Source organism: Lutra lutra, chromosome 4, assembly GCF_902655055.1.
Source record: "Lutra lutra chromosome 4, mLutLut1.2, whole genome shotgun sequence".
Classification (NCBI taxonomy): domain Eukaryota; kingdom Metazoa; phylum Chordata; class Mammalia; order Carnivora; family Mustelidae; genus Lutra; species Lutra lutra.
Window position 1 is genome coordinate 1076089 of NC_062281.1, and position 26230 is coordinate 1102318.

At 67.3% G+C, this 26230-nt stretch overlaps 4 protein-coding genes across 11 annotated transcripts in view; 3 read left to right on the forward strand and 1 right to left on the reverse strand.

Annotated features, from left to right (window-relative positions):
* Positions 1-878: 878 nt before the first annotated feature.
* NAPRT (nicotinate phosphoribosyltransferase) lies at positions 879-4339 on the forward strand. 2 transcript variants are annotated; one of them, XM_047724786.1, is made up of 13 exons: positions 879-1159; positions 1338-1426; positions 1583-1665; positions 1916-2046; positions 2141-2256; positions 2496-2692; positions 2768-2908; positions 3217-3301; positions 3399-3479; positions 3565-3667; positions 3752-3906; positions 4012-4119; positions 4223-4339. In XM_047724786.1, exons 1-13 carry the CDS (start codon positions 934-936, stop codon positions 4283-4285), a joined length of 1578 nt encoding a protein of 525 aa, XP_047580742.1. In that variant the 5' UTR covers positions 879-933; the 3' UTR covers positions 4286-4339. The 2 variants fall into 2 exon arrangements, with proteins under 2 accessions (XP_047580742.1, XP_047580741.1); XM_047724785.1 differs by having other exon boundaries at positions 880-1159; positions 1338-1465.
* A 624-nt stretch (positions 4340-4963) lies between these two features.
* MROH6 (maestro heat like repeat family member 6) lies at positions 4964-11834 on the forward strand. Of its 5 annotated transcripts, XM_047724783.1 has the most exons (14): positions 4964-6341; positions 6452-6604; positions 6725-6879; positions 7448-7565; positions 7746-7930; positions 8014-8151; positions 8264-8378; positions 8476-8619; positions 8694-8867; positions 9004-9171; positions 9409-9528; positions 9784-9886; positions 9999-10064; positions 10227-11832. In XM_047724783.1, exons 1-14 carry the CDS (start codon positions 6126-6128, stop codon positions 10484-10486), a joined length of 2115 nt encoding a protein of 704 aa, XP_047580739.1. In that variant the 5' UTR covers positions 4964-6125; the 3' UTR covers positions 10487-11832. The 5 variants fall into 5 exon arrangements, with proteins under 5 accessions (XP_047580739.1, XP_047580737.1, XP_047580736.1 ...); XM_047724781.1 differs by having other exon boundaries at positions 7448-7569; positions 8476-8867; positions 10227-11833; XM_047724780.1 differs by having other exon boundaries at positions 7818-7930; positions 8264-8867; positions 10227-11833.
* Positions 11835-13128: 1294 nt separating this feature from the next.
* Positions 13129-17501, reverse strand: GSDMD (gasdermin D). 3 transcript variants are annotated; one of them, XM_047724787.1, is made up of 11 exons: positions 17363-17501; positions 16230-16451; positions 15882-16074; positions 15167-15335; positions 14930-15032; positions 14677-14739; positions 14336-14404; positions 14044-14219; positions 13819-13960; positions 13649-13722; positions 13129-13546 (listed from the first exon to the last, which is right to left on the reverse strand). In XM_047724787.1, exons 2-11 carry the CDS (start codon positions 16444-16446, stop codon positions 13295-13297), a joined length of 1458 nt encoding a protein of 485 aa, XP_047580743.1. In that variant the 5' UTR covers positions 16447-16451; positions 17363-17501; the 3' UTR covers positions 13129-13294. The 3 variants fall into 3 exon arrangements, with proteins under 3 accessions (XP_047580743.1, XP_047580744.1, XP_047580746.1); XM_047724788.1 differs by having other exon boundaries at positions 16230-16490; positions 17363-17469; XM_047724790.1 differs by having other exon boundaries at positions 17322-17454.
* Positions 17502-24839: 7338 nt separating this feature from the next.
* Positions 24840-26230, forward strand: part of ZC3H3 (zinc finger CCCH-type containing 3) — an 82117-nt gene continuing 80726 nt past the window's right edge. Inside the window, exon 1 of the mRNA XM_047726294.1 lies at positions 24840-24994. Within this exon, the coding sequence (XP_047582250.1) occupies positions 24907-24994 (88 nt within the window). The 5' untranslated portion in view covers positions 24840-24906. The remainder of the gene's footprint in view (positions 24995-26230) is intronic.

The window sequence follows — 26230 nt, forward strand, 5'->3', positions numbered from 1 at the left end:
CTGCCCCTTGTCTCTCTCCCGATGGCCCTCCTGATGGCACTCCACCCTTGGTTACAAGGGGCACGCTGAGTTCGAGCTGCTGCAGCCAGAAAGGGTGTGGGTCGCCCGCTCTGCAGGGGCTGCTGGACCGTCTGAGGCACGCGAGGCCCCCCCCTCCACTCTGCCTCCTCTGGGTTCCATTCCCTGCCAAGCTGACCCCATGGGAGCAGAGGTGTCCAGGGAAGAAAGGTCCCAGCGGCCGTCCAGGCCCTACTGCCCTGACGACTCATGGGCCAGAGTGGGGCCTGGGAGCGACCGTGCCAGGCCTCTCGCAAAGCCTGGCCGACTCCTTAGATGAGGCCCCTGCTGCTTAAGCCCTCCGTGTGCAGCCCAGTCTGTTCTGTGGCCTGCCCGTCCCTCCCTCCCTGGCGACCTGGACCCTGGACAGGCCCAGGATAAATGAGCCTGTGGCGTCGGCCCGCAGTCCTGTCTGGGCAGTACTTGGCCCTGGCGGCCTCTCCCTGGACTGTTGGCCAGCCTGCCTCGCGAGCCAGCCATTCTCTGAGCTGGGGATAAAGGGTGTGCGCTTTGGGGACTTCCGGTCAGAACTGCTGTCCTCAGGGGCCCCCCCTTGATGGTGGGGGGCCTGAGTACAGGCTGTCCCCGTTAGGTGCAAAATTCTGGGTGCCTGCCGAGGGTGGCCCAGCGGCCCCCTTGCTCTGTGTCAGCACCACACTGGTCCCTGAGCCACAGTGTGGCACCACCTACATGTCCTTGAGGAGCAGGTTCCCTAGTCCCTGCCCCGCCACCCGGCTCCAAGCTGGGTCAGGGGGCGGGGCTTCAGCAGGCCTCGCTCGGCGGGCGGGGGCGTCACGTGGGGTGGGGCCGGGGAGCGGGGAGCGGGCGGGGCCCGGCGCGGACTCGGCGGGACCAGAGTCCGTGCGGCCGGGCGAGATGGCGGCAGAGCAGGACCCCGAGGCGCTCGCGGCAGCTCGGCCGCTGCTGACCGACCTCTACCAGGCCACCATGGCGCTGGGTTACTGGCGCGCGGGGCGGGCGCGGGAGCAGGCCGAGTTCGAGCTCTTCTTCCGCGGATGCCCGTTCGGCGGCGCCTTCGCCCTGGCCGCGGGGCTGCGCGACTGCGTGCGCTTCCTGCGCGCCTTCCGCCTGCGGGACGCAGGTAGCCCCCCGCCCCCCGCCCCCGCTGGACACCTGCGCCCCCCGCGGATCTGCCCCTCCCCCTCCCCACGCTTCCGCCCGCCCCGCGTCCCCCGTGGCCCAGCGAGCCTCCCGGGACCCCCGACGAGCCCTCCACGGTCGGCGCTAGCTCCAGCCCACGAGGCCTCTGTCACCCGCAGACGTGCAGTTTCTGGCCTCGGTGCTGCCGCCCGACACGGACCCCGCCTTCTTCGAGTACCTTCGTGCCGTCGACTGCTCCGACGTGACGGTGCGGGCCCTGCCCGAGGGCTCCCTTGCCTTTCCCGGCGTGAGTGCGGGCCGAGCGGGGCAGAGGGCGCGGGCCGAGCGGGGCAGAGGGCGCGGGCCGAGCGCGCCGGGACGCCGACCTGACCGCACCCCCGGGCCCCCCTTGACCCCGCTGCAGGTGCCCTTGCTGCAGGTGGGCGGGCCGCTTCTGGTGGTGCAGCTGCTGGAGACGCCCCTCCTCTGCCTCGTCAGCTACGCCAGGTGGGGCCCCGCCCAGCTGGAGGCCAACGGCGGGACCGAGCTGGGCCCCCTGGAGGACCAACGGGGACTTCCGGGGGGCGGGCCTTCCGGATGGGACGTGGTTATGCCCGCGGAGCGGAGCGCGTGGCCCCGGACTGTGGAGAGCACAACCCGACCCCACTCTCGCTGTGGGGGGCCGCGAAGGGAGCCCGGGCCGCGGCGCCGTCGTGACCCTCAACGCGGGTCCCTTGCTTCCTTGCCCCCCCGACAGCCTCATCGCCACCAACGCTGCGCGGCTGCGCCTGATCGCGGGTCCGAAGAAGCGGCTGTTGGAGATGGGGCTGCGCCGAGCGCAGGGCCCGGATGGGGGTCTTACGGCCTCTACCTATAGCTACCTGGGCGGTAAGAGCCCGAGGAGGGAGGCAGGGGCCCCGGGAAGGAGGAGACTCCCTCCAAGCCCTCCAGCCCCACCTGACGCCCTCCGACCCCGGGGCAGGCTTTGACGGCAGCAGCAATGTGCTGGCGGGACAGCTGCGGGGCGTGCCCGTGGCGGGAACCCTGGCTCACTCTTTCATCACGTCCTTTTTGGGCACCGAGGTGCCCCCCGACCCGGTCAGTACTTCTCTTCCCCGCTGCTGCGCCCCAGAGGGCAGACCCCAAAGCCAGTCCTTGCCCAGGGGAGGGATGGTCTGGCCTCTGCTTCGCGCAGGCAGGTGGTTGGCCCTGCTCTGCTGAGCCCCCGGGCAGGGAGCCCCAGTGCTGCGTGGGGAGCGGGCAGCCCTCAGCCAGGGGTTAGGCAGTCCTCACCCTGCAGCATGGGCTGCGCGGCCTTCACTGAGCCCTTTCCATAGATGTTGGCCCCAGCTGCCGGCCAGGGCCCCAGAGTGGATCTGGCTGCTCGTGTGGAGGCGTGGCTGGATCGCGTGTGTGCCCATCTAGGACGGGGGGTGCAGGAGCCCCACCGGGGGGAGCGGGCAGCCTTTGTGGCCTATGCCCTGGCTTTCCCCCGGGCCTTTCAGGGCCTGCTGGACACGTACAGTGTGCAGAGGTGAGGCCCAGGTTCTCCCCTGGGTGGGCCCTGCAGAGCAGCTGCGGCCTCATCGAACCTCGTTCCTGCCGGCAGGAGCGGTCTCCCTAACTTCCTGGCCGTGGCCCTGGCGCTGGGGGAGCTGGGCTACCGAGCGGTGGGTGTGAGACTGGACAGCGGTGACTTGCTCCAGCAGGCCCAGGAGATCCGCAGGGTCTTCAGGACCGTTTCGGGCCAGTGAGTCCCTTGGGGCGGCTGATGCCCACTGAGAGATCCTCTTGGGGGCAGGAGTGTTGGGCCGGGGCCGAGGAGGGCGCAGTGTGTCTCTCCCAAAGTGAGGAGGTCTGATCTGGTTGCTGCCAGAGTAGAGACCTCGGGGCCTTGGCGGGGAAATCAGGGATGGGTTCATCCGGGCCCCCATAAGCAAAAGGCTAGGGCCCATGTGGCCGGAGGCAGATGGTCAGGTGTGGGGGAGGGGTGCGTAACCGGGGAGGGAGGGCTGATCGGTGCACCAGGGACCATCTGAGAGGCTGCCCCCATCACAGGTTCCAGATGCCCTGGCTGGAATCCATCTCCATCGCCGTCAGCAACAACATTGGCGAGGAGGAGCTGGCCCGGCTGGCCCAGGAGGTGGGGTAGGGCAGGGTTGGGCCAGAGGGGGGCTCAGGGGGCCCTGGGCCTGCAGACGCTAACAGGCTTCCGTGCCACCTTCTCTCTCCTGGTCCAGGGCAGTGAGGTCAACGTCATTGGCATCGGCACCAGCGTGGTCACGTGTCCCCGCCAGCCTTCCCTGGGCTGCGTCTATAAGGTCGGGGTGGGGTCTGGGACCCAGTGGGGTGGGCCCGAGGGACCACCGGCCAGGGGAGGAGAGTCCAGCAAGCCTGTTTCTGCAGCTGGTGTCCGTGGGAGGTCAGCCGTGCATGAAACTGACCGAGGACCCCGAGAAACAGACGCTCCCTGGGAGCAAGGCTGCTTTCCGGCTCCTGCGCGCCGATGGTGAGGCCTGTCCCACACCTCCCACTCCTCCGTGGTCCTCCTCAAGTCCCCAGGCCCCCTGCGTTATTCTCGGCACACACTCAGGGTCTCCGCTGTTGGACGTGCTGCAGTTAGCAGAGGAGCAACCCCCCCAGGCTGGCCGAGAGCTCAGGGTCTGGCCTCGAGGGGCCCAGGAAGCCTGGACCGTGAAGCCTGCCCATGTGGAGCCCCTGCTGAGACTCTGGGTCCAGCGGGGACAGGTAGCTGCCTCCACCTCCTCCCTTAGTCTTCTCCTTCAACCCAAGTGGAGCCGGGCCTCTGACCCTGACCTCGGACCCAGCCCTTGCCTTCCCTCTTCCCTCCAGCTGTGTGAGCCCCTCCCATCTCTGGCCGAATCGAGAGCCTTCGCCCAGCTGTCCCTGAGCCATCTGAGCCCGGACCACAAGCGGCTGGAGCAGCCTGCCCCCTACCCCGTAGGTGCTCCCCGCCCCATGTGCCCCCACCCCACCCCGCCCCCCTCCTCCGCCTGCCGCCCCTCCATCCCTGTGGCCACCTATCATCCTCTCCTTCCTGTAGGTGGTGCTGTCTGATAAGCTCCGGGCCCTGGTGGCCAGCCTGCTGGCCGGAGGGTCCTCATGAACACGACGGGGTCAGGGCCACCTCAGACCAACACGAGTCACTCACTGTCCTGCACACCTTGTCACGTGTCTTTCTTTACCCATCTTGCCGCTCACTGGACCCCCAGGGCCTGCAAGGGAGGCTGCCCTTGGGGGTCAGCGCCTGGGTTCAAGCTCCCAGGGAGGCCCAGGCTCTGCCAGGGTGGGGAGGCGGCCCGGGGCTGGGGTCTGAGGGTGGCCGGCCGCTAGGCCGAGGCTGGCAGTTGGAGGCTTGTGCAGCTGGGCTGTGGGGCCAGGTCTGAGGCAGGAGGGAAAGGGGGGCTCTTGGTGCCCACTTAGGAGTTGGTGCAGTTATTGCAGGAGGCTGGGGAGGGAGAGCCACGGGTTGGGATGAGGAACTGAGAGGGTCTTGGGGATTTCCTGGATCCAGGCGCGGCCCCAGATTCACACGCCAGCCAAGGGCACTCTGTGGAGGAGTCAGCAGGACCCCTCATGCTTGCCAAGCCCAGGAGAAGCCCGGGTGTCCCTGGCTGCTGCGGAGGCCGCCCTGCAGGACTCTACCGCGGGGGGGCGCTGTGCTCGTGGGCGCCACACCATCTGCCACGGGGCCAGCCAGGCCCGCCTTGGGGGAAGCCAGCTCCCGACCCCGTGGCCTTACCGAGGAGAGGAAGGTTTGGGGGGGGGGGGGGTGTTAGAGCCAGAGAAGAGATGAACAGCTCTGGGCTGGTCCGGCTGCTGTGCGGACAAAGCTGGTCAGGTGTCCGCCGGCTTGGGTGACTCGGGTTCCACCAGAACCAGCCGGGAGAGATGTTCTCGGCCCCGTGGGGCGGGGGAGCCAGGCCTTTCTGACCCTGGCAGCACCAGGTGGCCAGGGCACGCAAGGCGGGGTGCTGGCTTCCCGGGGCGCTTCCGAGAACACTTCACCTCTTCAAGCATCTGTGGCCAGACTGGCTCTTCCGGACCCCAAGACTGAGGCGGGGCCTTGGCCCGAGTCCCTGGGGGAGGGTGACAGGATTTGGGGCAGAGGCCCGGTCAGGCCAGCCCTGCGGAGCGCGAGGCTGGGACAGATACAGACTCACAAACACCCAAGGGCGGAACCAGGCCCAGGTACCCATGGGGCACCGCTGCCCAGCAGCACACTTCCTCGTGCCAGGACCCAGGAGCCCTGCGCTGCAGGGTTGGGTGGAGGGGGACCCTCAGAACGGGCCAGGACCCAGAAGGCCCACCCCGACGGTGGCAGGCCCCTGTAAGGGCACCTGGGTGCCAGTGGCGTCGCCCCTCACCTCTGCTCCACCCCAGGCCGGCCTGAACTCAGGTGGTGACACCTGTCTCACCACCCTCCTCGCCAAGACGTCTGGCTGGGTCGTAACGCCGGGGGGGGGGGGCGGCCCAGCTCCGGGCCCCAGGCAGGGCCTTAGCTCAGGGCTGGGCCCTGACTTCTGGACCTGGACCCTGCCGGGGTCTCCCCAGGGCTGTCCACACCAGCCCAGAGGGGTCGGAGTCAGGGTGAAGGGCCCCCCCTTCTTGCAAAACCACCATCCCAGGGGGTCCTACCCCTGCCCCGGGGGCCCTGAGGGCAGGCCAGCCCCCCGCCCCCACACCCCAGCTTCAGGCCAGCTACTCACTGCTAGCAGCAAGGGCAGGAGGGCCCTTCACGTGCCCCGGATATGCACACCTGGGGGTGCGTCTGGGAGCGCCCCAGCCCCCACCCAGGAAGCGCAGGAGCACACGCACGCACCACCACGCCTGCCCCGTCCTGCCTGCCCAGGGCCAGCTTCTAGGTCAGGCCCGGGCACGACTTCCCAGAAGAAGCAGCAGGCGCTGCTGGATCCAGCCTCAAGGCTTGGGGCGAGCCGGGGGCCATGGCTTGGGGGGCGTGGGGCCAGGCCCGTGGGGGCCCTGTGGGGGCTCTAACCCTGACAGCTCTGGCTGAAGGGATCCAGGCCAACCAGGGGCAGACCCCAGGTCGCTCTGCCCTTGGCCGTCAGCCCGGACATGGGCTTGAACCTGAGTCGGAGCCTAAGAGTGCGGCTGCCATCCCCGCCCTGGGCTGTGAGTCCCCTGAGGGACCCTGTCAGGTGAGTGGGAAGGGAGACTGCAGGGACCACACGAAGGAAGATGGGGTTGCTGGGGGAAGACAGCTGGGAGAGGCAAGGGCACTTGGTACATCCCACCCACCCTGCCCTAGGACCCGCAGAGTTCCCGGGAGGAGGGGGCCCTTGCGGACCTGGCAGCGTACACAGCTGCCTGCCTGGAGGAGGCCGGCTTAGTAGGGACGCAGGCAACAGCGCTCACACTGTCCTCAGCTCCGGAGGCCCGGGGCCAGCCTCTGGAGGCGCAGGTGAGCCATCGCCCCGGCCCGCCCCTCGCTCCTGCTGTTGAGTTCTAAGGTTGGGGCATGGCTGCACCTGCCCCGCGGGGGTGGGCCGATAGGTCCCTGACGTCTGTTCCTCCCCGCCAGGTGTACGCCCTGGTGAGCGGGCTGCTGGCGCAGGTGCCCAGCCTGGCCGAAGGGAGGCCCCGGCGGGCAGCCCTCCGGGTGCTGAGCGCGCTGGCCCGGGAGCACGCTCGGGAGGTGGTGTGTGCGCTGCTGCGCAGCTCGCTGCCCCCAGACCGGTAATCCGCCTCACCCAAGCCAGCAGCCACATCCCCAAGGCCCCCCAGTAGCTTCCTTCCCCCTTCCTGATTGGCTGTGGAGCCGGGGGGCGGAGCCTCTTGATTGCCCCGCCCCCACCCGATTCCAGTCCTCCATCCCCTCCCCACCCCTCACGCCTCGGGGGGTCCTCCGGGGTCCTCAGGGCTGTCCTGGCCCGGGGGCCTGCCCTCCCCCTCCAGGTCACACTGGGAGCCCAGCCTGGGGCTCCAAGGTGGGACAAGCGCGCCAGGCGGCGGCTTCTCCCCAGCGTCCCTGGCTCTTCGGTCAATCTGCCCAGGAGAAGTTCTCTCGGGTTTCCTTCTGTACAGTGACTGTGCCCAACACCAGGTCTGTCGCCCTGCTGGTGGCCCCAGGGAGCCCCCGATGGCCCCCGCCGGGCAGCTTAAATTTTTCCTCTGGGGTGTGCGGGTGGAGTGCCTGGGGGATGGTTTCCCGACTCCTCCCCAGGCTGGAGTCCTCGTGGCCGCCTCCCACCCTGACCTGGGGACTCCCCACATCAGACCCTGTCTCAGCGGCTCCTATCCCCAGGGCGGCGGCTGAACTGTGGCCCAGCCTGAGCCGGAATCAGTGCGTGAATGGGCAGGTGCTGGTCCAGCTGCTGTGGGCGCTGAAGGACCAAGCCGGGCGGGAGCTGGAGGCCTTGGCGGTAGGTGAGGGGCCCACGCAGCCTGGGGCCTCCCCCAGGACCTAGGGGGTGGGAGGGTCTGGCCCCGGGGTGGGGGCGCCAGGGCGGCAGGCCCAGCGCGTTCGTCACGTTCCTCAAGGGTCCGAGGCTTCGTCCTAGCTCTCCAGCGGCGGAACCTGAGCTGGGCTACTTGTTCCGCAGGCCACTCGGGCCCTTGGGGAGATGCTGGCTGTGTCTGGCTGCGTGGGTGCCACGCGGGGCTTCTACCCACACCTCCTGCTCCTGCTGGTCACGCAGCTACACCAGCTAGCGCGGGGCGTGCGCGCCCCTGGCTCCCCGAAGGGGTTGGGCCCCTCGCGGCCAGGGCCGCCGCACAGCCACGCCAGGTGAGGGCCCGCAGGGGAGGGAAGGGGGGCGGGGCCGGTGCCCTCCCGGCCCCTCCACCCACCCGCTGCCTGCCCCTACCCAGCTGCGCGGTGGAGGCCTTGAAGGCCTTGCTCACCGGGGATGGTGGCCGCATGGTAGTCACGTGCATGGAGCAGGCTGGAGGCTGGAGGAGGCTGGTGGGAGCCCACACCCACCTAGAAGGCGTCCTGCTGCTGGCCAGGTGCTGGAGGGGGCGCTGGGGAAGAGGCGGGGGCAGGAGGCGGGGTCGGCTGGAGGCTTCTCCAGGGGCGGGAGGGGAGACGAGAGAGCACCCCACTTCCCCCCCCATCCAGTGCCATGGTGGCCCACGCGGACCACCACCTTCGAGGCCTGTTCGCGAACTTGCTGCCGCAGCTGCGCAGCCCCGACGACACGCAGCGCCTCACGGCGATGGCCTTCTTCGCCGGGGTGAGCCTGCTTCCTACCCGGCCGGGGAGGGGCGCGGGCGGCGTGCGGCCGCCCTCGCGCGCGCTGACCGCGTGCCCCCCCTCCCACCCCGGCTCAGCTGCTGCAGAGTCGGCCCACGGCGAGGCTCCTGCGGGAGGAGGTCATCCTGGAGCGGCTCCGGGCCTGGCAGGGCGACCCCGAGCCCACCGTGCGCTGGCTGGGCCTGCTGGGCCTCGGCCACCTGGCGCTGAATGGCGGGAAGGTGAGGGACAGGGCTGGGGGCGGCGGACCGGGCGGGGGCCGCGAGGGGCCGCCCACGAGTCGCTGCCCCCGCAGGTGCGGCACGTGAGCAGGCTGCTGCCCGCGCTGCTGCGTGCGCTGGGCGAGGGCGACGCGAGGCTCGTGGAGGCGGCGCTGGGCGCGCTGGGGAGGCTCCTGCTGCAGCCTGGGGCGCCGGTGCGGCTCCTGAGCGCCCAGCTGGGGCCGAGCCTCCCGCGGCTGCTGGACGACGTAAGCCCCACCCCTCCAGGCCGCGCCCCCATCCCCACCCCGCCCCACCCCCGTTCCGGCCCATCCCTCCCCCGCCCCAGACCCCCACCCCCCGCCAGGCCTTCTCCGTCTGCCCTGACCGCGCCCTCCCACGCAGGCCAGGGAGTCTGTCCGCGCCTCGGCCGTGGGGCTTCTCGGGACGCTGGTGCGGCGGGGCCGGGGCGGGCTCCGGGTGGGGCTCCGCGGCCCCCTCCGGAAGCTGGTGCTCCAGAGCGTCGTCCCTCTGCTGTTGCGCCTGCAGGATCCCAGCCGGGAGGCTGCTGAGGTCAGCTGCCCCCCAAGACTGTCCACTGCTGTCCCCACCCACCCCCACCCGTCCCCACCCTGCGCAGCTCCTCATATTTCTACCAGGACCTCAGGTGCAAGTGTCCAGGGCTCCCGGGTTCCTGGTCTTTCCTGGACCACTTGCCCTGGGCTCCTCCACCTCTCATCCTGGCCACACGCCACCGGCTCCCTCCAGCCACTTTCTGGACCCTAACCCTGCTCCCTTCCCCTGCCCTAGAGTTCAGAGTGGACCCTGGCCCGCTGTGACCAGGCCTTGCGTTGGGGCCTGCTGGAGGACACGGTCACCGTGGCCCACTACGACAGCCCTGAGGCCCTAAGCCGCATCTGCCACTGCCTGGTCAGTAGGGGGAGGACGGTGACAGCGATGGGGTGTGGTCAGCTGCCCACTCGGCCCAGTATGCACCAGGGCACTACCCCCAAAACTCGGTCTCCTCACTCTCCCAGCCAAGGTGGTGGCCGGTCTAAGACCTCTGGCCCTGAGGCCTTGCCCTGGGGGTTCCCCTGGGCCCCATGGGCCCTGGGCTGACGTCTGCCACCTGCTTTCCATGTGGGATGGGTCCTGCGATACTGTCATGACCCTGTCTGCCCCCAGGTTCAGCAGTACCCAAGTCACACCCCCAGCTTCCTGAGCCAGACCCAGGGCTACCTGCGGAGCCCACAGACCCCTTTGCGCTGGGCCGCAGCCGTGCTCCTAGGTGAGTGAGGCAGTCCTGGTGTCTGTCCCTCGCGCTCAGAGCTCTGGGAGCTGGACCAGCCCTTTCCTGATGGGCGCCGGCGGCCAGCGCTTACGGGCATGTCTCGGTCCAGGCTTCCTCGTCCATCACACCAGCCCTGGCCGTGTCAACCAGGACCTGCTGGACTCCCTGTTCCAGGGTGAGGGCCAGCTCGCTCACCGGCGTGTGGGGTCCTGGAGAGGCTGGGGGCGCTAGGTCGCAGTGGATGGGAATGGACGGGTGGAGGGCCTGGGGCCTGGGATACGTTGTGGTTCTGAGAGCTCTCTGGCCCTGTCTGAGCTGCCCTGTCCCTGCACTGCAGACCTGGGACAGCTGCAGAGTGACCCAGAGCCCGCCGTGGTCGCCGCGGCTCATGCGTCCACCCAACAGGTGGCGCTGCTGGCCCGCGCCCAGGCCCGGCCCCGCCGCCCACGTCTCCTCTGCCTGCGTCTGCATCTCCTCCGCTCAGGCCTCTGGCACTGTCGCCGGCCCCCCCGGCCCCCACCAGTCTACCCCAACAGCCCGTTCCAGCCCCGGAGCATCATAGGCCGCTGGGGCTGCCTGGGACCCAGCTGCGCCTGAGCCCGAGCCAGCCTTAGGGTCCCTGGGGTCGCAGACCAGCAGCGCTCGGCGGCTCCGTGGCCAGTCCTGGCAGGGGCAGGTGTGCAGGAGCGGCTCCCCTTGAGGGCCCCCCACCCTGGGCCCCGGGCCTGGATGCGCACCAACCCTCCCTCTCTAGGGACGCACCGCCACCCCAGCCACGCGACCCAGGACTGTGGGGCCTTCCGTCCAAGCACGGTCTTGCCTTCAGCCCACCTTGCCTCTTGCTCGCGTCGGCCATCTGTCCCCACTAAGGCTAGCAACCTGAGTGTGCCCCACCCCCCCAGCTTGGATGGCACCTGGCACCTAGCTGGGGTCCGATGGGGGACACGGTGACCCTGGCCCAACCCTGGGAGCTGGTGCCACGAGAGGCCACCTGTTTGCTGGGTCTTCACGCATGGCCCACTCTGCCTCCCCTGCCTGTCTGTGTCCTCCCCAGTGGCCCAAAGTCCCCCATCATATGTCCCACTCCTCGCTGGCCTGTCACCATCCCCCCCCCCACTCCTGTGCATCACGTCAGACCTCACCTGAGCCCTCCCTCTCTGGGTTTCCCCTGACTTCCCCACTGGAGGCTGGGGGTGGGCTTCAGGTGTGGGGTGCCACCTCCTGCCCCCTCCAGACTGAGCCCTCAGGTGGCTCCCCAGTGCCCTCCCTGGGCTGGAACGAGGACAGCGTGACGGCACGTGCTGGGAGGAAGCGGCTCTGGGTCCTGGCGGACCCCTCCGCCCAGAACGCCTGTCTTGAGACGTTCTCTTGCCTTTCCGGGCCCACCCCCCAACGCCATGTTCTCAGAGAGGCCTTGGCTCATGCCGCCTCTTGGAGGGCTAGGACCCGTCCCGCCATGTCTGGGGACCCCCTTGGGGTCCCGCCTGTCCCCTGTGGGAAGTGGTTAAAATAAACACAGGTGGATTACAGGGGTCTGGTATGAGTCTGGGAACCGGGTCTGGGCCAAGGATGGAGTCCTGATGACCGTGGCCTGGTCCAGCGTCTGGCTCAGGCTGGGATGATAGATAAGGCAGTGAGTATCCAACGAGGAGTAAGGGTCAGCCCGCCGGGGGCTTAGAATCAGGCTGGTTCAAGGTCCGTGTTTACGGCCAGGAAAGGCACGGGTTCACTTGCTGAGACAGAGAGAAAGCTCCGGAGCTCAGGCAGGAAGGACGTTAGGTCTTCGAGGCCCAAGCGGGGCCAGGCCAAGAGCACGGGTTGGTGTGGAAGCAGGGGATATGGTCTGGTGTCTCCGTTTAGAACTAACGAAATGTGTCACAGACCCTCCAGAGGCCCTCAGACTCCCGAGGGAGGATGGGGGAGGGAAGGAAAGGATTGTTTGGGGGTGTCCTGGGAGGCCGTGAGGGCCTGGGGGCTCTCGAGCCAGTCACCTATCCGGCAGGACTGCAGCTCCCAGGATGGGGGCGCTGGGCAGGCTGGGTGTCCGTCTTCGGTTTCCCTCAAGGCCGCGGGTGTGTGCGGGGACCATCCTCAGAGCCCCCGATTTGATCTGGGCCCAAGGCTGGAGCAGGAGCCTCAGTAGTGGCCGCTGAGGTCAGAAGCAGGCCCAGCCCCACAGGGCCGCCGCCCAGGAGCCAAAACCTGGGCTGAGCGTTGGCTGCACACTTCCATCACCAAGCAGAGCACGGCTGGCCAGAGATGCTCTCTCAGAAGGAGGCCCCGGGCTCCTTGGAGGGCTCGGGCAGGCGGCACCCTGCCCCTTCTGCCCCAGGTCCGTCGTGCCCACATCCCTCCCGGTTACAGGAGCGCAGGCTGTGTCCTGCACAGTGCATCCACCGGCTTGTGGTCCTGTGGCCACCCCCAGCTTGCTATGCCCCCCAAGACCCTCTGCCTGCCAGGTGGGAGGATCGAGGACGTGTGGGGCACAGCCCACCTTTGTTCTAGCATTCATTTCGCTCTGGGGCTGGGACACTAGATATTCTTTGGGGCTCTGGTCCTAGCTCTGAGACTACTGTCCCTCCTGTTTGGTGAGTCCTGGAGCCCCCTCTCAGGGGCGGGCCGTGGTGGAACCCCCCCTTCGTTCACCTGCCAGCACGCAGAGGAAGGCTGACTGCGGTTCCCACCAAGGAAAGGCAGATTTCCCGGCTGTGCACGCTCTTGGTGATGAGGCCATGTCGGTTCCCGCCTGTGCCTGCACTCAGGTCCCCCTCTGCCGTGGGTGGCTGAGGCCCGCGAGTGCCCAGGGATCTGCACCTCAGGGGCCAGGACACTCCACGCACAGGGACAGACTCTTAGCCTTGAGCAGATGTGCCTGGACAAGACCTGACCGTTCAGACGAAGGTTAGGGTTAGGTCCACGCAGCCCCAGGAGGACCAGTCTGTGTGCCTGTCAGACAGCCGTGCTCTGGTCCCCGCTCCGTCCTCGCGGCTGCAGCAGGACGTCCTCAAGTTCCCTGGGCAAGCTGCTCTGCCGCGTTTGCTCGGGGAGGCCAGCCCTCAGGGGAGGGCCAGGGCCCAGCTGTGTGGCCGGTCTTCTCCGGCGGGGCCGGGTCCCAACACCTGGCAGGCCCCTTAGCCCCACGGCAGAATAGCAGTGGGACCGCGGAGCAGCCCCCCACCCCTGCCCCCGTGCTCCCTTCCCGGATCTGGGGCCGCCTCAAAACTCCGTGAGCCTCTCTCCCTTGTACACTACATTTATTGACTCTCCCAACGCACGGCCCCGGGACAAACTGGCCACAGGCTGGCTGGGGCTCTCAGCCCCCGGGGGCGCGGGGGTGGCCAGGTGGGCTGGAGCTGTGTCCCATGCCCGTGCCCCTGCAGCTGCCCAGGGGAGCGGGCGAGCGGCTCAGCCCCAGCAGCTGTCTGGGCTCAGCCCCAGCAGCAGCGCCAGGCAGCCGAAGAGCGCACAGGTGCGGTCCTGGGCCTCTGGCTCCCAGCGCACCTGGGGGGCCTCTGCCTGCACCTCCAGCCCGCATTCCTCCAGCAGTACCCAGGCAGGCGTCTCCGGGCCCCAGCCGCTCCCCAGGAGCTCTGGCGGCAGGGACACGTCCCTATGCTGCTGCCATGGGCTGCTCTGTGCCAAGACGCTCCCCACCTGCTAAAATGGGGAGGGAGGTTGTCGTGAGCTGCACGTGCCCGCCTCCCTCCATCGCTCCTTCCTAGGACGCCCCCACACCCGGCCACCCACATGTGTTCTTACCAGGTCGAACCGCCCAGACAGCTCTCCGGTCTCCAGCATCTTCACGAGCACCGCACGCTGGGTCTCAGTCAGCACTGGGGGGAGACTTCCGCTCAGAGGGGGTTCCAGAAGGCCTGGCTGGACAAGCCCCTACCCCTGCCCCTCCCGGCCCCACCCCAGGAGCCTCTCACCGGCCAGTGCTTCCGCCAGGTAGAGGACAGGGCGTGCCAGCTGCCCTTCCAGCTCCCTGGAGCTGTGCACGAGGCACTCGAGGACGGCGCCCGCTGGACCCTCCAGGGTAGACACCAACCCACAGCACAGGCCCTGTTCCAGCTGGGGACGCGTGGCCGACCGGTGAGTCCGAGTGGCGGGCGCGGGCCCCCTCCCGCCGGCCCTCCCGCCCCGGGGCTGCTCACCTCGTCCTCCAGAGTTTGCAAGGCCCGCTCTTCCCGCAGCACCTGTGCCAAGCCCGCCAGCAGCTGCCCGCACAGTTCCCGGGACAAGCGCCGCAGGGCCTGGACCTGGGCCCCCACCTCTGCCTGCAGGTCCTGGAAGTCTCCCGTGAATGCAGGACCGATCTCAGGAAACCCGTCTGCGGCGAGAGGACTAGGACTCACCTTGCAGAACCCTGGTCGGGAAGGGCAGACTCCCGGGGGGGCAGAAAGGGGTGCCCGCCTCCGTTCCCGGGGTTGTCGGGCAGGTACTGACCTGACTGTAACTTTAAGCCTCCGGAGAGCTGGCGGTCGCTTGTGGGACTTTCAAAAACCAGCTGGCGGTCTGGGTGGGGCAGGGTGGGGTAGGGCGAGTCAGGGCCGGGAGCAGGCCCCTGGGCCTAACCGTCCATCACCGCCACCCAACACTGGCAGCCCAGGCCCGGAGCGAGGCTGGGGCGAGGCTGGGGTGAAGCCGGGCGGGGCTGGTGTTGGTGTGGCCGTAGAGCACCCCTGCCCCCGGCGCGCGTGTTTCCTCGGGCACCCGGGACCCCGCGCCTGCTGGCCGAGCTGGGCTGCGCAGAAGGCCCCGGGCTGGGCGGGATGTGCCCACCTCACCTTTGTTGGGCGGCCTGAAAGTCTTCTGCCTCTTGCCCTTCTTGTCCCAGTAGAGGAGAACATCTGTAGCCCGGTGGGAGCAGAGATGGGGGGCAGGTCGCCCAGTGACCTCAGCCTCTGCCTCACCCCCGGGGGCTACCCTGCCCCCTCCCAGGCCCAACCACGGCTCCTAGGCCGCCCGGGAAGCTGGGCCTCCTCACCTCTCTGCCAGGGCTGCAGGAGGCACCCCAATCTCACCCCAATCCCGGCTCACCCCAGTCAGGGTCAATGAGCAGCTGGGCCACTTGGAAGGCCAGGACACTACCCGCGGGGATGCTGACCTTCTTCTTCCGGCTCCGGCGGTCCCGGCCTTGGCCCTGAGGGGCAGAGAGGGGCTCAGGACTGGGCTCTAGGTCATGGGCTGAGTAGGCTGGGTGCTGGTGGTTAGGGTCTGCCTGGGGACAGGCTGGACTCCCCGACCCATGCCCAGTTCACGGCCCACACCGCACACCTGGAAAGATAAGGCTCCAAGCAGTGCAAATTGCCCGGAGCCCTCGTGCTTCTGGGTCTGGCTGACCGTCACCTCCTCCTGCGTCTGTAGCACCTCTGTCACCACGAACACGTCGCTCTTGCAGTTGCGCAGCTGCCGCAGGACCATGTGCTCGGGCCGCCGCAGGCGCCTGTGGCAGGTGGTTGACCTGGAGGCGGGGGGGGGGGGGGGGGGGGGGGGGGGACCTGCCCTCCCCCGCTGTGGGCCACGCTGCTGGGGGGCTGCTGCGGCCCAGGAGCCCATGAGTTCCGGGGGGCCTAGGCCCGGGATTTCTATCATTCCCTCCCTGTGGGCGCCCAACAGTGTTCCTGGGGGGTGGGCCATGGTCGGGGGAGGCCCAAGACCCAGGAGTGCTCCGTGGACACTGGCAGACCCTGGAGATACCCACCCCCTTGGCCGCTGCTTATCTAGCGGCTCCTCCCCCCATTCGCTGCCCCGCCCTGGATTGAAATTTCAAAGCTCTGCCCTGAACTACTGTTCCTCGTCCCCGTCCCCGTCCCGTGTCGGCTCTGCCAGGCCACGCCGGCCCTCAGGATGCCGTCGCCCATCACCTCGGCAGCCTCCTCCCCCTCTGCCCAGCTTGGCGTGCCCCTGGGGCCTGTACTCCCACCACCCCGGCCACCTGGTGACTCCTGATGCCCCGGGCTGGTGACCCGGGGGCTGCTTGGGGGTTCACCTCTCTCGCTTCATGGCGTCCCAGACGTTGGGGTCCACTTGCCGTGTGCACACTTTCATTGAGATCCTGAGGTACTCGGACACCGACGCCTTGACCGCGAGCCTCCCCTGTCCTGCGGCTTCCAGCTCCCCGCCGCCCAGCGCCTCCCCGTCCGTGCAGTCGAAGACGTGGATGGGCGTGCTTTCCTTCACATCTAGAGCCAGACCAGAGCTGAGGCCCCGCCCCCCGTCGGCCACCGGCCCCGCCCGCGCAGAGGGTTGAAAAGGCCCTGTTGTTTGAAGGCAGAAAGCCCAGAGGCGCGGAGCGGGCAGCAGGCCGCCATCCCTCCCCTCCCAGCGGACGGGGTACCTGGTTCTGGGGCACCAGGTTCCAGAATGTCCCTGATGGACAGGTTGATGCTCACGTAGCGGGCTTTCTGGAACCAGGACATTGGGAACTTCCTGCGCAGCAAGCCGTAGGGCTGGAAGCTGGCGGAGCTCTGCAGGCTGTCCACGGGGGTCAGTTTGCCGCCGTGGTCCAGCTCCCGGACCACCCTCTTGATCACGCCCTCGAAGGTAGATGCCATGGCTCCTGAGGAGGACAGATGGGCCAGCCGTGTTGCCCTCAGGGCTAGAAGAGTGGGGGATGGGGGCACCAGTCGCTGAGCTCCCTTCCTCCACAGGCCGGCCCTGGACGCTCTGACGGGCAGAACGCTCCACTCCTGCTCACCACTCAGCACAGGAACAGTGTCTGCCCCGTCACCCCCTCGCAGCCTCGCCTGGGGCTGGTGAGCGCCTCTAGGCTGGGATGGGGTTCGCAGCCCTCTGTGGGACTCAGGCCACCCGCGCCTTCCGTACTCTGGCCAGAGTGCCCACAGGAAGCCCCGGAGAGCCCGGGACTCTTAGTGCTTGCTGGGCAGGGGGGCAGGGGAGGGCAGAGGTCTCAGGGTGCCCCCCAGCCCCACGCTCTCGCTGCTGCACCGGCCATCTCCCTGGGTGAGACGTTCAGAAGGCAGGAGAAACAGCAGAGACCACCAAGCTTCTGGGGACTGGGCAAGGGGCCCACAGCAAGGCTCTGTCACAGCGTCCCCAGCTTCCAGGAATGCCCTCTAAGGCTCTTCCTGTGCCCAGAGTTCCATGAGCCCCCAGTCCGAGGCTGAGGCTTCAGGGACCAGAGCCCAAAGCAGGCCTGACCCAGGACACAGGAGGCCTGGGCCCAGGCAGAGCAGCCAGCCTTTCCCAACCACTCCCGCCAGCCGAAGACCTTTGAGCCTCGGTGCTGGTCTGGATTCGGAGTGGGCCACGGGGTACCTGGAAGGCCGCACCCCGCAGTTGAACCCAAACCCAGACGGGCTTCCCAGAGGCCTCAGGCTTCCCTAAGCTGGTCTGGGAGGGTGCTGGGACCATGTGGTCCCCCAAAAGGGGCCGGCATCGCCCCCACTCAGCGTGAGCTCCCCCTCACCAGGCAGTGGGGATCGGCACTGGGTGTGGGCTGCAGCTCACCGCGACGGTCACCCCAGGTTCCAGGCCCACGACGGGAAGCAAGTCCGCCCTGCAGTCCAGAGCTGGGAAGTGTCCGGGAAAGTGCACGGCTGCAGGAGCCCAGACCCAAAAGTGAAACTTGAGTCTAGTGACGTGACCGGCCGGCCCTCCCAGAAACGCCCCAGCCAGTGCACCCCGTGGGGCCCCACCAGTGGCCCCAGTGCCCTCGCCTCCCCCTCCAGTGGGAGGTACTTCCCGCGGCTTCCTTCTTACATCTCGAGCCCAACAGACATCTCTCTGAAGGAGCAGACGGCCGGCAAGTGTCGTGGAGATGTTCGCATCCACACCCAGCTGGGAGCCACCAGCCCGGCCACGCTGCGAGGCCACTCCACATCCGCCGGCCGCTGTCACAGACCCCACAGTGCAGGGGGTGGGGGGCGGGGGGCGGGGGCAGAGGGACCGGGGCCCCCGCAGGGGCCACAGACAACCACGCTCAGCCTCGCCCTCTCCTGTCCTACGTGGGTTCAACAGAAATGAGAGCGTCTGTTCACACACAAGCCTGCTGCGAGGGCTCACACGGCATCACCTGAAAACACCAAAACGTAGAAACAACGCAGAGGTTCATCCGCTGAGGAAAGGGCACGGGACCTCCGTCCAGGGGAAGACCCAGGAGGGAAGGAAGGACATGCTGATGGCCCGTGACACGGATGAGCCTCAAACACAGGCACAAGCCCTAGAGACAGAGTAGATGAGAGGTCGCCAGGTTGGGGGGGGGGTTGGGGAGTGACGGTTGACACGTACACGGTTTCTTTCTTTCTTTTTTTTTTTTTTTAAGATTTTATTTATTTATTTGACAGAGAGATCACAAGTAGGCAAAGAGGCAGGCAGAGAGAGAGGAGGAGGAAGCAGACTCTCCGCTGAGCAGAGAGCCCGATGCGGGGCTCGATCCCAGGACCCTGAGACCATGACCTGAGCCAAAGGCAGAAGCTTAACCAACTGAGCCCCCCAGGAACCCCAGGTACGCGGTTTCTTTTGAGGTGACAAAATGTGCTACTGTTAGTGGTCCTGCTGGTTTCTTAGCTCTGGATAGGCTGAAGCCCACGGAGTTCTCCCCTTTAAATGGGGGACTTGTATGGCATGTGAATTTCGTCGGTAAAGCTGTCATGGGAAAGTCTGGACTCAAGTTTGAGCCCGCAGGCGAGTCAGCAGCTCCTCAGTGATCCTGTTGTGCGAGCTGTGGTGAATCACGACCTGTGCAGGACGGTGCGAGCCGCACAAGCTTCCTTCTCTGCCTCCTCCAGCACCACTTCCCGCCCCGCTGCTACCCTGTGACACCCTGGAGCCCTCGCCGGGGCCCCTCCCGGTGGCCGAGACACCCTGGAGGCTCAGCACATTCGTTCACTCGGTGGGTGGGCACGTAGACCCATACGCCGTCCCAGGGGCAGGGCGTCCGAGGCCCCGAGGCGGCTCCACTCCCCACGCCCGGGGCCTCGGGGGCAGGCTGAGAGCTCTCTGAGGCAGGGACATCCCACTCCGCTTGGTGTGCAGTCCCCGGCTCCAGTCCAGCCACTGGCTGGTGTGAAAAGCGTGTCCTTGTTGGTGGGGAGGCTCCGAGAGCCCGAGGAGGGCTGGGAGCATGTGCGTGTGTGTAGTGCGCACACGCATGCCGGTGTTCACATGCGTTCGTGTTCACACGTGTCCGTTGCATGTGCTGTTTGTGGATGCACACGTGTGTGTCTTTAAAAAAGATTTTATTTATTTGAGAGAATGAGAGTGCGTGAGCATGAGAGGGGTCAGAGGGAGCAGCAGAGCCCGATGGAGCAGGGAGCCTGATGCAGGAATGGATCCCCAGGACTCCAGGATCCCGACCCGAGCTGCAGGCAGTCGCTCAGCCAGCTGAGCCCCCCAGGTGCCCCACGTGTGTGCTTATGCACGTGTTGGGTCTGCACACGCTTGTATGTGTTGTGCACAATCTTGGGTTGGGGGCCGCAAGCCTGTGCTGCACCCGGGGTTGCGGGTACCAGAAGGCTGTCCTGCCTGGTCCCTGCCTGGTCCCTGCACGCAGCCGCCTCTGGGGGACCGGGTCTCAGGCAGGGGTGCCAGGCAGGAGCCATCGGCGGGCAGGAGGGGCAGCACCTAGGCCACATGGGCCACGGTGACCACGGAGGGTGGCCTGCGGTCCTGCCTGCCTTGAGGCTGTTGCCTGGGGCTGCGACACCTCGGGCCGGGTGTGGGGGTGCGGTGGGGCGGGGGGGAGTCTGCTGCAGTTCCCTGGCCCCGTTTCCAGTTTTCCAGCAGTAAGCAGAGTGAGAGGGACTTGCCAAGCCCAGCGCCTATTGCCCGGATGCCTGGACTCCTGACTCTTGACAGAGGTCAGCCTGACAGGACAGGAGTGAGCCTGCTGGGGAGAGGAGCTGGAGAGAAGGTGGGAGGTGCTGGCCCTCCGCCCTGTCCCCTCCCTGGTTCCCTTTCAAAGAGCAAAGGGGGCCACCAGGACGTTCTGAGGGCCAGGAGCTCTGGGGCGACACTCTGTCCACCTCGAGCCCACCCTGTGTTACTCTGAGGCGGGTGGGGCTGCCCTGGGGGTCCACAGCCAGGGAGGACACACATCTCTGAAGGCAAGCTGTGACCCCAGACTGAGGACCAGGGAGGGCATTTCCGTCTGGGCGCCCTGAGGTGGAGGAAACTTGCTGCACCCAGGGACTCTGCCTCCATCCGCCGGCTGGCAGGGGCTGGCGCAGGGCGGGCGGTGGCAGTCAGTGCAGACACTGCCGAGCGGGTGCCCAGCCCCGGGCAAACACACAGGCCATTAAGATCCCAAAGATAACCCAGAGAGCTCTGGAGGGAGCCGCCCCATCACGGAGGAGATGGGACTGTTAGGGCCGTTTTAATGTTAAAACCTGTCTAACTCGGGGCGCCTGGGTGGCTCAGTGGGTTAAAGCCTCTGCCTTCGGCTCGGGTCATGATCCCAGGGTCCTGGGATCGAGCCTCACATCGGGCTCTCCTCGGTGGGGAGCCTGCTTCCTCCTCTCTCTCTCTCTGCCTGCCTCTCTGCCTACTTGTGATCTCTATCTGTCAAATAAAATAAATAAAAAATCTTAAAAAAAAAAAAACAAAAAAAAAACCTGTCTAACTCTTAGGGCCTGCTTAGCCAGAGCCACTCCATATTGCCCAGGTAGCCATATTGTTGTTTACATCCACGGACTTCATTCCGGGAATAAACGCCCCCGTAGTTCCTGGTATGGCTCCGGGTATCGATTCCGGGAGTAAACGCCTTAACAACAGAAGCCACGCACCTTGGGTCTGCGGTTCTGCCCTATAAACCCAGCCGGTGAAATCGGGAGGGGCCCTGGCCGGTCAGTCTAACTTCTACTGCTTGGCATAGAATAAGGCTTTGCATAACTTTCCCTTTGTCTCAGTCTCGTTCCTTTGATAACGGAACCCAACAGGACAGTGGCCCGAGGCAGCTGCATTCCAGGCTCGGGGGTGGTGGGCACCGGGACCGGCGCCAGGGGCCCCAGGTTCTGCTGGGTCCGCGACGGGCGCCTGTGCAGCCCATCACTCCCCCCACTCCCCCCGCCACCCCGCCCCATAAGGGGGGAAGTGACCCAGGACCAGCTCCTCCCAGTGCTGACTCTTCCAGGGACATTTCCCAGCTTCTTGTGGTGCCGGTGCTGGGAGGTCATGGCCCTCCCCCTCCACAGGCTGCCTCGGGTGCTGGGCTCCCCTTCCTCCAGCGGTTGTTCCCCCCCCCCCATCTCCCCTTCCGTCCTGCCCACGGGGCATCCCTCCTGCTCAGCGCCGCGGCCGCCCCGTCGGTAGCCCAGACGCTGGGGTGCCTCTGCCCAGCACTTGCTCGGCCCACGTAGGGGAATGGGCCAGCACCAGAGCGGGGACCCTGTCGGTTCAGGGGCAGTTCAGGGGCGCCCCTGGAGTCAGGAGGGGTGTGAGTGGCAGGAAGGCAGCTTCCTTTCAGAGTCCCCTACTGTGGGACTTGCTGTGATCTCTCGGGTTCCCTGAGCTTTCTGCCTGCTGCGGTGGGGACCACAGAAACCCGTCCAACCCCAACGGGGCCTCTGCTCCAGAAGCAGCCCCCTCGCTCTGGCTTCCGGTTTCCTGAGCCCCCCTCTGCCCCAGCTGGGAGAAGCGATCACTGCTGCTGGATGGAGTCCAGGCATTGCTGGGGCGGGAGGGGAAGAGTTACCGGCGGGACCCTAGAAGAGGTTTGCTCAGTGCTGAGCTGTGAGGATGGTCCCCAAGAGCCTTGGGGAAATGCCGCGATTGAGGGACCCGTAGACCCCAACACTTTTCTCCAGGAGGATCTGGCTCAGAGAGTCTGAGGGTCATGCTTTTGAGTGACGGTTGGGTGTGGGGTGCGATGCCCCGGTGAAGCGGGGTTCCCGAGGGCGGCTGTCTCCTGCAGTAACTTCCTGCTCCCTTCCCTCTGGGATGAAAGGCGAGGGGGCACCGGTGGTGGAGTGGTCCCAGCCCGCCAACCACCTGTCCCCACCTGAGGACTCCCAAGGGCATGCTTATCTAGAGGGAAGGAGTGGGCAGGGGTGTCCCCAAGGGGTGTGTGTGCAGGCTGGGTGGGCGGGAGGAGGAGGCAGATAAGGCAGGATGCACTGGAGATTTTGTGTGATTAAAGTGTGCTTGATATCTCATTCCCTTTAGACACGTGCTGCGGCCCAGTGGGGGGAGGGTAGGAGGGGCGCTTGCTGGCTTCAAGCTGGGAGTCAAAGCGGAAGTGGCCGCAGTGGTAAGAGCCCCGGAGGAAGCAGCCCGGGCGGAGGAAATCCTGCAGGGTGGAGAAAATCTGCCAAAGGAAAAGGGGAAGCTGTGTGTAGGAGTTGGTGGCCACCAGGCGTTGGGGAGAACACAGCCCTGCGTGTACAGAGAAGTTCTCCTAATGGACTCTGGCACCTGCGCAGCCCCCTGGGAAGGAGCCCCTTGGGTTGGGGGGCCGAGGACCGGTGGAGGAAGGCTGCCCAGAGTGTGGGTAATCAGCAAGACCCAAGGAGTGTGGGGGACATGGCCAGCCAGCAGGCAGCTCAGGATGTGCCAGACGGGGAGGACCAGAGAAGAGGTCTGGAAGATGCAAGTGACCCGGAAGACGGCTGTTGTGGGAACAGAGTGTGCTGAGTCTTGACACGGGGGCGGGGCCGGGCTCACCGTGAAAGGCTATAAACAGGCCAAGGGTTTCTGCTGGTGTTCATAAGGAACAGGTCATTTGAGGGGAGTTCCTAAAAATGAAACTACTCAAAAAAGTACTCAGGGCCTCGGCACACATTGCAAATTCCCCTTTAGGAAAGGCTCTGCTGATGTCCGGAGTTAAGTGGTGTGAGCTTCCGCATCCCTCCTCGGGGCCGACACTGAAGGCAGGTTGTTCCCGTGTCGCCCATCTGAGGGGCGTCAGGGAGGTGTGACTGTGCCTGCTAAGACCGGTTTGAGTAAGTCGGCTGTAACTGATCTCCAAACCACGCATCCTCTCTGCCACCCCAGGTCTGGACAGCCTGTCCGGCCGCAGAAGAGAACAGGCTCAGGACTAGACCACGAGTCTCGGTGTGTGCTGGGGAAAAAAGTACCCCAAACCTCAGCAGTGTAAACAACATCTGTTCCTCACTCATAAATGTGTGAGTCGTCCTGAATTGTGCCATCTGGGCTGGAGACAGCTGAAGCGGGTCCTCTCTGCCACAGGGGGTGCTGCCCGGGTTCACGGCTTCGGAGCTGGCCGTTGGGGGCCCAGTGGTGTTACTGGACACGCGCTGCCCGCCCTGACTCGTTCGCAAGCCGGTGGCCGTCTGAGTCTCCAGAGAAGGAACACAGGGCAGGCCCACAGGAGAGCTTTTCAAGATCCCTCGTGGGGAATTCCGTCTCAGCTGTTCTGAGAATCCCCTCCCTGCCAAGGCCAAAGGCTCCTATGCCAGTCCTGATACGTAAGTCACTCCGAGCCCGTCCACACGCCTCCCTGCTAGGGTGCCTCTGGCTGCTTGTGGCTTGTGGGGGGGGCAGAGACATGGACCCTGTAGTTAGGGTTCAGCCAGGACAGTGCAGTAGCCGAGGGGAGGGTACGGCAGAGGATGGACGGGACCGAAAGGACACGGGAAGCAAAGATGGTTCCAGATAGATTTCGCCTCTCTGCAGAGACATGTGGGTCGGGAGGGTGCCTGGCGCTGACCCGGGAGGCGGCCGCTGGGCGGGCCTGCAGCCGTCCCTGCTGGCCGTGTTGCACTCGCAAACGCGGCAGAAACGATGAGTTTCCACGGAGACCTTCACGGATCTGTGTCACACCGGCGCAGGGCTAACGTCCGCCTCGGTACCCGCCGCGGGTGCGATCGCGACTGTTCCTCCCGTTTTTATTACTTTTGCGGTAACTGTTTCCTAGCAAGTTCCCCACTTCTTGCAGCCTTCATGCCCGTGTGTCCGCGCCGCCTGAGGACTTTCCTGGGACACCGGCTGCCGTGCGGGTCTGCAGCAGACGCGTGTTTCACTCGGTGGCCCCAAAAGTCATGACGTCTTAGCTGCCCCGCGACGACCCTGCAGGCTCCAAACCCGGGTCAGTGCGAACGTCCGGCACCGCAGCCATCAGCACCTCGGTCCGCGAGTCTCCGCAGGACAGAAGCCCTCAGCGGGCGCGCGCTGTCCATCCCCGTCCCACGCGCCCAACCCCCCCCCCCGCGGCCGCCCCGTCTCACTCGCCCCCCACCCCCGCGGCCGCCCCGTCTCACTCGCGCCCCCCCCATCTCACGCGCCTCGCCCACCCCCGCGGCCGCCCCGTCTCACTCGCCCCCCCCGCCGCGGCCGCCCCGTCTCACTCGCCCCCCACCCCCGCGGCCGCCCCGTCTCACTCGCGCCCCCCCCATCTCACGCGCCTCGCCCACCCCCGCGGCCGCCCCGTCTCACTCGCCCCCCCCCGCCGCGGCGCCCCGTCTCACTCGCGCCCCCCCCATCTCACGCGCCTCGCCCACCCCCGCGGCCGCCCCGTCTCACTCGCCCCCTCCCCCCCGCCGCGGCCGCCCCGTCTCACTCGCACCCCCCCGCGGCCGCCCCGTCTCAGGCGCCCGGCGGCCGACGAGCGTGCGAACGTCTGTTCCACACGTGTTCCCACCGACAACAGAAATCTCCCTGCTTGGCCGAGGTTTCCGACCCCGGGGCTCCTCGTTCTCGTTTTCTCTTCCCGCCCGGGCCCGCGGAGCGGCGTTAGCAGCGCCCGCGGGCTGCCCTCGCAGCGGCCCCAGAGCCCCGCCCTCCGCGGCTCGCAGTCTAGAGACAGCCACCGTCTCCCCCGGGACCAGCCCCGTGCGGCCGTCGCCCCGCCCCCGGCGCGCTGGCGCCACTTGCCGGCGCTCCCTTCTGACGTCATCCCGCTCCTAGCTCGGCGCTCGCCGGGCCCCGCCTTTCCGCGGGCGTTGCCAGGGCGACGGCGCGTCCCTCGCAGCCCCGCCAACGCCCGGGCCTGGCTGCAGTGCGCAGTCTCGGCGCTTCGGCGGGCCCCGCCCCGCCCCGCCCCGCCCCCGGTCCGGCCCCGCCCCGCCCGCGGGGGCGGGGGAAGCAGTCGCGCCGCGATGACGTCGCGGGGGCCTGGCCCGGCGTCGCGGACTCGGGAGATGGAGGAGAAGGAGCAATTACGACGACAAATCCGTCTCCTGCAGGGTGGGTCGGGCCGGGCCCGGGTCGCGAGTCCTTCTCTTTCCCGGGACCTCACGGCGGGCCCCTGCCGGCCTCCCCGAAGCGGGTCGCCCTCCGCCTGCGGTCTCGACGGCCCGGCCGGGTCGGGTAGGGAGGGCGGCAGGGGACCTGGACGGGCTTCCGGGCCGGCCGGGCTCAGCCCCTTGCCCGGGCTTCGCCCGACGGCTAGTGCGGGCCCTTCAGGCGCTGCGGTGGGTGGCGGCGGGGCCGTCGCTTAGTAACCGACCGGAGGCGACCCCGCACCCCGCCCCGCGGGCCGGCGCCCTCTCGCTCTCGGGGCCACACAGTGGGGCGGGAGGCCTGTCCTCGGGGCGGCGGGCGGAACCCTGGACGTCTCGTCCGGCTGCGCACTTCGCGGTCCGACTCCTCGGCCTCAGGTTCGCAGCTCTCCCGTCTTTAGACCCGACGTGCGGTTCTGTCCTTGAAAAATTTCCCGTTCAAAGTTCCCCTTACTGGGAAGACGTAAGGAGCCGGAGAGCGTGCAGGGGGATGGTCGGCCGGAGGAGACTTCTGGGGCTCCTGTCCTGCTTGCCACGGGGTGTCCCCGGGTCAGGGCATGGCTGGCTTTGGGCCTGGGGACAGGACTTGTGTGGGCGAGTGTGTAACTGGAGGCCAGCTTGGGTTCGTTGGTGGAGTTCTAAGCCCCTGGGCCGCTCCCTCCTGCGCCAGCCAGGACGACTGTCCAGGGGCTTCCTTGGAAGGTCTGTGTGGTGGTGGCAGCCCACTGCTGCGGCCCTTCTCTCCTCAGAGGACGACAGTGTGACACTCTTGTCAACCGTGGACGCTCACAGGTGTCCGCTGCCTGGTGCTCCTTGTCCTGTCTGCCCGGCAGGGAGACTGTTAAGGTGCGCTCCTGGCCGCGTTCCTCCTGTGGGCCCCCGGAGGGCTGCCGGGGCTGACGAGCTCCCTTGCTGGGGCATTCAGCACGGGACCCTGCCGGTCTCTTCACACCGAGCGACACGTCCCCTCGAAGGATTGTGGAACCAGGATAGTGACACTCCTGGCAACTTAGGGGTGTCGTGCTGCAGGGACAGACAACCAGAGAGAGGACTGAAGTCGAGCCGGTGGGAGAAGGCTCTCGGGATCGGTGGGCCGAGGGAATGTCCATGGTCTCAGGCTCCCGGGGCCGCCTCGCCTGTGCTGCGGCCTGGCGGCGGCTCAGGAGTGAGGTGGGGTCCGTGGGGCGTTTTGCGGATGCGC

Bases quoted from the DNA above. Each gene is read 5' to 3' on its own strand.
- NAPRT (XM_047724785.1), top strand. From the start codon at position 934: ATGGCGGCAGAGCAGGACCCCGAGGCGCTCGCGGCAGCTCGGCCGCTG. The intron at 2,693-2,767 runs GTGAGGCCCAGG...TCCTGCCGGCAG, and splicing joins GACACGTACAGTGTGCAGAG to GAGCGGTCTCCCTAACTTCC. The intron at 4,120-4,222 runs GTAGGTGCTCCC...TCCTTCCTGTAG, and splicing joins AGCAGCCTGCCCCCTACCCC to GTGGTGCTGTCTGATAAGCT.
- MROH6 (XM_047724779.1), top strand. From the start codon at position 6,126: ATGGCTTGGGGGGCGTGGGGCCAGGCCCGTGGGGGCCCTGTGGGGGCT. The intron at 7,931-8,013 runs GTGAGGGCCCGC...GCCCCTACCCAG, and splicing joins CCGCCGCACAGCCACGCCAG to CTGCGCGGTGGAGGCCTTGA. The intron at 10,065-10,226 runs GTGAGGGCCAGC...CCTGCACTGCAG, and splicing joins GCTGGACTCCCTGTTCCAGG to ACCTGGGACAGCTGCAGAGT.
- GSDMD (XM_047724787.1), bottom strand. From the start codon at position 16,446: ATGGCATCTACCTTCGAGGGCGTGATCAAGAGGGTGGTCCGGGAGCTG. The intron at 16,075-16,229 runs GTACCCCGTCCG...GTCTGGCTCTAG, and splicing joins ACCTGGTGCCCCAGAACCAG to ATGTGAAGGAAAGCACGCCC. The intron at 14,220-14,335 runs GTCAGTACCTGC...CTCTCGCCGCAG, and splicing joins AGGCTTAAAGTTACAGTCAG to ACGGGTTTCCTGAGATCGGT.